This window comes from Anas platyrhynchos, chromosome 2 (genome assembly GCF_047663525.1).
Source record: "Anas platyrhynchos isolate ZD024472 breed Pekin duck chromosome 2, IASCAAS_PekinDuck_T2T, whole genome shotgun sequence".
Lineage (NCBI taxonomy): Eukaryota > Metazoa > Chordata > Aves > Anseriformes > Anatidae > Anas > Anas platyrhynchos.
In genome coordinates this window covers 127,452,714-127,460,032 of record NC_092588.1, presented here as the reverse complement: position 1 = coordinate 127,460,032, position 7,319 = coordinate 127,452,714, and the positions used below count along the sequence as shown (strand labels likewise).

General features: G+C 41.6%; 1 protein-coding gene across 1 annotated transcript; it reads right to left on the bottom strand.

Annotated features, from left to right (window-relative positions):
• Positions 1 to 265: 265 nt before the first annotated feature.
• Positions 266 to 6,122, bottom strand: POLR1F (RNA polymerase I subunit F). Its single transcript, XM_027450908.3, has 4 exons — positions 5,867 to 6,122; positions 5,601 to 5,742; positions 2,138 to 2,346; positions 266 to 728 (listed from the first exon to the last, which is right to left on the bottom strand). Exons 1-4 carry the CDS (start codon positions 6,076 to 6,078, stop codon positions 332 to 334), a joined length of 960 nt encoding a protein of 319 aa, XP_027306709.3. The 5' UTR covers positions 6,079 to 6,122; the 3' UTR covers positions 266 to 331.
• Between the last annotated feature and the right edge of the window lie 1,197 nt (positions 6,123 to 7,319).

Here is a 7,319-nt window from a genome sequence, read left to right as displayed (position 1 = left end):
TGATGAAATTTGATTATCTTAATTCATAACTAGCTACTAGTTAATGCATGGAGCTGGAAAGCAGAGATGGTATGTGTGATCCTACAATTATACTATACTCATATTCTATCCATTATTTTCCAGTCAAGACATGCACATACTGCCTCCACCCTTTTTCTTGCAACACGTCTTTAAAAGCTGCTGCCTGTAAAGCTGTTGATGCACATATGCACACAAACAATCCCACACAGAAAAGCATATTGTTTAGTAAAGAAATACACATGTATTTTGAAAATAGGGTTTTATTGGAAGTTTATCAAAAATATCTGATATCTTTTTTAAGACAGGCACTTCAGACTTCAGTCCTTTTTTTTTTAGCTTTGGGTTCTTGTGGCAGTTGAGGCAATTCACTTTCTTCAACTTCACAATGCTTTCTTTTCTTTTTCTTTGACTTTTTGTGGTCACTTTGGTAACCACTAGAGTCACTGGCAGGCAATACCTGTTGCTGTTCTTCTTGCTTACGTTTTTTCTTTTTCTTCTTCTTGTTTTTATCATCACATATTCCATTCACAGGATCAACACTTTGCTCTTCTGCATTGTCCCTCTCAGTGTTACCTGTCTCATCTGGAGGCTCTTCCATGACATTAACTCCCCCAGAGTCATTCAAGCTATTTTTCTCATGTTCAAGGTTTTGAGTTTCCTCTCCATTTGCACAATCAGTGATGCTCTCAGATATTTTGGGCTGCATACTGTAAGGAAACACACAAAATAAGATGAAATAGAAAATCTTAAGGCATGTCACACAGTGAAATGTCACAATTTTCTGAAGCACAGTATTTACACCGAGTAGATAAAATATACAAATGGAAAATATGACACTCTATTTAGCAAAAAATATAAAGCCTGTTAACACTTTCGACTTAATTTCTACTACCTGACCACCTTTTATTTTACAAATGAATCAATATGCTCTCCCAAACCTTAGCCTAAATTTCTTCTCTAACATCCTGTACACACTATTTTGTTATTTCCTCTTTTCTTTTATTCCAGTAATTTGTAATTACACACTGTGCAGTACCCCTTTTTGTTGGTTCATCAGTTATTCAAAAACACACTACAACCTGTTCAATCATACCTGAGATACGCTGCTGGTTTTACCAAGCAATTGCCCTGAGGAAGTCTGTACAGATAAAGCAAAGAAGATGCCAGAAAAACAAAAATACAAAACCAAACAATAAAAACAATAACAAAAAAAAAAAAAAAACACAAAACACTAAAAACAAAACCTTAGCAGGCATCCTGCAAGTAATAGCACTGGAGAAAACGTCTAAGAAGACTCATAAGGAAAGAATGCAGTTAAAACGACAGAGGAACAGATGCCCCCAGAGTCACTGGGGACAAAATGGTTAAACTTCATTCTGAATTCATGAAAACAATCCAGAACATCCTTTCAGATTAAACACAACTCTATGGATCTCCAAAAATGTTATGATTTCATCAGTAATATTTATACTGTACGTTAAAAAAAAAAAAAAGTTAATCCCATTGGTAAAAAAAAATGGTCAGCAAACAAACATTTTAAAAATCTAAATAAACTCTTTCAAAGATATCACTATTAAGATTTTTAGCTAGTTGCTCTGAAAACCTAGAGGCGTAAGTGAACAGATGAAGGTCATGCATTTTCTTATATCATCTTTGAGATCAAAGATGTTTCTGCAAGCATTTAAGTCACCTGCATGTAACAACTTGCGATTATGTACCTGTTAGTATGTGTACGTGTGTAGAAATACCAACACACACACTGTGTTCAGAAATTGGAACATTTTTACTTGAAAAGTCTAGAAATGTTCATAAAGAAAGCTACTCTAGTTTTCAGGTGTTACTTTGAACACGTATGATATATATACACAATCAACAGTTCACAGGACAGCAGTTAGTTTTTTTAAAGCTCAGAAAAATCTGTATTTATTTTTCCAGAGAAAATTTCCATGCAAGTTCTTAACAGCAAGATGTTTAATTTGACTAATACAACCTAATTATAGATGAGGGTTTGTATAAAAACAGGGAAGCTTAAAGCCTAAGACGTTACATCAAATCATTTAGCTTATAACAAATCCATTAAAACAGTTCAAAAATATTCTCTTTTATGGCACAATACCTTGTTTTAGTCAGTCCTCCTCGAATGAAGAACACTCCAGCTGCATCAGAATCTAAGTGTGATACTCGAAATTTCAGTTCATCCCCTACTTTTAACCCTAACTCTTGCCACTCTACAGCTGACATTTGTTCAGGTTTAGGGATAGAAGCATTGAAGCATCCATGTATCAGACAGCCAATATGACTGGGGGCCACTTTATTAATTACACCCTAAAAAAGAAAAACAATGTCATATAAAGCTCTATTAAAGATTATCCCTTTGAATGCATAGGTGATGCATGTTCAGTTTCCTATATAGACACTTTGGACACTTTCTACACTCAAGTTAGAAGTCTGTTTATCTAGCAAATAAGTAAAATTTTCTACACTAAAATCAAAACCATTTTTGAGAAATTTCTTCTCAGAAAGAGTCGTCAGGCATTGGAACGGGTTGCCCAAGGAAGTGGTGATGTCACCGTCCCTGGGGGTGTTTAAGGAAAGGTTGGACCTGGTACTTAGGGACATGGTTTAGTGGGTGTTATTGGTAGTAGGGTGATGGTTGGACCAGATGATCTTGGAGGTCTCTTCCAACCTTAATGATTCTATGATTCTTTTTATACAGTCCAGTTCAGTGAACCTGTATCTGTAAAAATGAAAGTCAAAGCATGGAATTTAGCTATAGTGAGTGCATGCATCAAACAGTTACCTCTTTCCTGACCGTACAGCCATCAGCTTTGTTTTAAAGCCATTTTAAATCCTACCTATTTGTTTGAAATTACTTTCATGTTGGTACAGTGCTACTTAGCAGCTAAAGATACAGATGACACATAAGAAGCCTTTAAGTACTTTTTTTTTTGCACATCTAACCTTATCCACCTTTGCTCTCCTCAGAGATGAATGAAAGACATCGAGAGGGTGTCTCCTTAAAGATGAATTTGAGATGGTGTGTTCATCCATTTTGTACCAAAAGGACCTATTTACTTCTTAATGACATTTACAGAAAGGCATATGCTACTCCACAAGAAACATGGCATAACAGCAGATATGGGAAAACCAAGTTGAGAGTTTGAATACGTGTTCTGCTTAAAGCTGCTCCCTGAGCCATGTATTTCACAGAGTCACAGATTTGTATTACCTTTTACTGAAAAGCCGGTGTAAGTGCTGCTCTAGGACTTAAAAGAAATAAATTCATCATTACACCCTAAACCTTACCGCCACTATTAAATAAGAGTAAACTCATCCGTTTAAGAATTATTTGCTCTTTAAACTTCTATTTAATAAATTTCACAGAATCATAGAATCACAGAATATCCAAGTTGGAAGGGATCCACAAGGATCATTGAATCTACCTCCTGGGTCCCCAGAGGACCATCAAAAACAAATAAATAACTAGATAAAAAAAAAAAAAAAAAAAAAAAAAAAAAAAAAAAAAAAAAAAAAAAACAAAGAAACAAACAAACAAAAAAAACAGATCATGTGTCTGAGAGCACTGTCCAAATGCTTTATGACCAGTTCCCGGGGGAGCCTGTCAACAGTGCCCAACCACCCTATGGGTGCAGAACCTTTCCCTAACCCCCAGCCTGACCCTCCCCTGTCCCAGATCCATGCTGTTCCCTTGGGTCCTGTTGCCTGTTGTCCCCAGAGAGCAGAGCTCAGCGCCTGCCCCTCCACTCCCCTTGTGAAGGAGCTGCAGGCCGCCATGAGGCCTCCTCTCAGCCTGCTCTGCTCTGGGCTGGACTAACCAAGGGACTTCAGCTGCTTCCCATTGTGTCTTCCCCTCTAGACCCTTCACCATCTTTGTCACCATCCTCCGGAGGCTCTGTAATAGCTTTATGTCCTTGCACTGTGGTGCCCAAAACTGCATGCTCGAGGTGAATCCACACCAGCCTCACACATTTAGGGGCAGGCAGCACATTAGTGTGACAATATTGATTACTACTATAAACTACTACTGAACTATTATAAACTACTGGCATGGTAAGAAACTACCCACAGAAATTACTAGACTAAACCAAAATACAACTCTACATAAGTCCCAGCCCACTGCTTTTGATGGAGATAAGCCAAGCCTTGATAACTGAAGTAAAAAATTCCCTGAGAGGTGCCGGTGTATTTACATGTTATACATGTAAATAAGCTATAAAAGGTATAAAACACAAGTAAACAGCACTGGGTGTGCAGGGAGTCATTGCTCCACCAACACGCACACACGAACATCAAACATTCTAAATATACAGAACATTACTTTACATACTAAACCCAAGTATGCCTATACAATCAGAAAAGGTAACAAACAATCCTGTAAGTTCCATGACTTAACAGTCTCCATTTTCCATTCCTTTTCTTCATTACAAACAAGTCTCCATTTTCCATTCCTTTTGAACAATATGTCTTGCTTTAAGTTGTCAAGCAACTCGGTCTTCCAGCCTTATGTATCCCGTTCTTCCCACATCGAAGAAAAGCATATCCATCTCCTTTTCAAGGCCAATAGGGCCTGGGTCAAAAGGCACGTCCAGGTCAGCAGGGGACGGAACAGCAAAGGCCTTCAATGGCAGTAGTGTTCAGGGGGGCCGATGGCGTAGCAGTCGGATCAGTAAAGGAGCCCGCAGCTCCCTCACTGTCTGGCAAACCACACGTTTCTGACTGTGGCCCCACAGGGCTCTTTAAGGCCTCCGAGATTGCTCGCCAGGTGCTGAGCAATCCCACTGCAACCTTGTCGTTTTTAGTTGCAGAGTCCCACACCTTGACCTCAGTTTGGTCCCATGTTTCAGGATCATAAACTGTCTTGATTGTTAATAAGGAGAATAAGCTGTAAGGTTACCAGGACAGCCTTTGTTCCTAAGGACGTATGATTCCCCATAATGCGCAGCTGCTTACCAGCAAGGGGCAGTTGTGTGCACAGGTCCGCTTCTCTCAGCTCGAGCTTCTTCCCAGCTCTGGTGTGCCTGTTTCCAGTGACTTTCCGTACGAGCTTCTCTGAGCAGTTTGCTGAGTTTGGCCAAACCCATCTTCATGAGGTGATCAATGTGCCTGTTCCCGTCCTGGTCTCCATTCTGCTAGCCTGTTCCTTTTCATTCCTTCTTTCTGCTTCTTTATTGATGACGTAACTTCATCACATCGTGTTGCCTTTTTTCTATCTTGAGGGCAGGCTCCCCTCTTATACCCTTCTCTCCACAGCAGTTCTTTTCAAAACAACTTTTCATTGGTCAAACAACTTTGCATATAACAGCAAACACCCAGACACTTCCATGCCTTAACTGCTGGAGAACAAGCAACACGAGACTGCATGGAGTCTCCTGAATCACCCTTCTTTGTTCCCTCCAAACTCTTTGATATTCCTGATGGCCTCATCGTTAACAGTCTGAAGTTACCATCAACCGCAGAGCTTTCTGACCCCCAAGGCCACACTCCCACATCTCCCCCTTCTTTATTAATATCAACCATTTTCTCGACACGAATCACCACTCCATATCTAACATACATACCACCATTTTTTTCCCCTTCTTGGGGCTGAAGATGACGAAGTCCGCCTCGATGTTCAGGTGCACGAAGCCCTGGTCGTCGCGGATGTCGCCGAGCTCCCCCACCACCCGCACGTTGTCGTAGGCCACCGGCACGCCCTGGAGGCTGCGGAGGAAGCAGAGCGAGCCGTGAGCGGGGCGCCCACCCCGAGCTCCCCCCAGGCGGGCGGGCCGAGGGCTTCCCCCACGGCAGAGCGACCCCGCGGGGGCCGCCCGGTGCCCGGCCGCACCTCTCCGAATAGCGCAGCAGCTCGGCGTCCAGCTGGGCGCGGATGCCCGTGCGCTTGTGGCCGAGGTAGCGCGGCGGCAGCGCGATGTGCCGGCGGTGCGGCGCCACCACCAGGCACGAGTAGCGCCGCCCCACCAGCCCGCGGGCCGCGGCGAAGGACGGCAGCTCGGCGGCGGGAGGCGGCGGCGGCGGCGGCTCCCCGGGCACGGCCATGCTGCGGGGCCCGGCCGCCGCGCGGCGAGATGGCGTCAGGGGCACTGACGCAGTTCCGAGGGCGGGATGCGGGGCGGCCCTGGGGGCTGCGGGAGGATGTGGGAGGGCGCTGAGGGCGATGCTTTAGTCTGGAGATGAAACAACCCCAGGTCCCTCAGCTGCTCCTCACAGGACGTGTGTTCCGGGCCCTTCACCAGCTCTGTAGCCCAAACACTGTTATCTGTGCCAACAGCTAGAAGCAGAGATTTATGACCATAAACCATATCTACAGTCTTAGCTATACTGTTTAGTTCCTCTTTAGATTATGCCTCAGTGATCAGCATAGCTTATTTTCTCCATTCAACTGAAAGGTTTTACCTGTAGTGCCCCTTACCATGCATGAATTTATTCCACAGTCCTAAATTTAACACGTTCAATCAAAAGACTGCTGTGAAGATTGCACAGGGATTAACTATTGTCATAAATTTAAATTATCGTGAGTGGTTTTCTTCACACGTGCACTGTTAAGAAAAACAGAGTTTGTTTTCTATTGCCAGGGCCTGAGTCTAATTTGTGCATATAATGAGAAATTTTGTAAGACTTTATTAAACACATATTAAAAGGTGGAAGGAGAAGAAAGATAAAGGTTATAAAAGTCATAAAAATGGGTGCAGGTGCACTGTACACTGAAAATGACCTACAAAGTAAGCTGCAGTAATAACAAAAAAAGTTTACTGTCCTATTGTAACCAATGGAACTTATGGCTAGTTGGTAAAAACAAGTTTTGTCCAGAAAAGTCAGCAAGACTTCATAAACAACAAAAAAAAGAAGTTGCACAGTATTGGCTTAAGATTTGGTTTTAAACTGATTTAACTGAACTGCTGCAAAACCTTGAAAAGCTATTCTTTCTTTGATTTAAATCTAATTTATGTCAATTTAACTTGTATTAGTAAAAGTACACTTTTATACTGATTAACTCCACATGGGGATTTTGATATACCAATTTTATTAAAGGTGTTAAATTTTCTTTATATTACAGAGACCTCAGAAACACGGTTGTTCTATAAAGACAAACTAAGGTTTTATATATCTTCATATATCAGAAATCCTTGAACTCCCTATAAAATGTTAAGTGATGCAAAAGCCTTTTGAAACTATTCAGAACTAAAATATCAGATTTTCTTCAACTGTATGTACAGCGCAGATAAGACCTTGTTAGTTTTCATAGCTGAAACAAGTGGTACTTTACTGCAAGTAAAGTT

What these genes read in the sequence shown, in the direction of transcription:
- POLR1F (XM_027450908.3), bottom strand. Translation starts at nt 6,078, where the DNA reads ATGGCCGTGCCCGGGGAGCCGCCGCCGCCGCCGCCTCCCGCCGCCGAG. An exon ending in AGAAGGGGAAAAAAATGGTG is followed by an intron (nt 2,347 to 5,600) that starts GTATGTATGTTA and finishes TTTCTTTTTTAG; the next exon opens with GGTGTAATTAATAAAGTGGC. An exon ending in GGAGGACTGACTAAAACAAG is followed by an intron (nt 729 to 2,137) that starts GTATTGTGCCAT and finishes GTTTCCTTACAG; the next exon opens with TATGCAGCCCAAAATATCTG.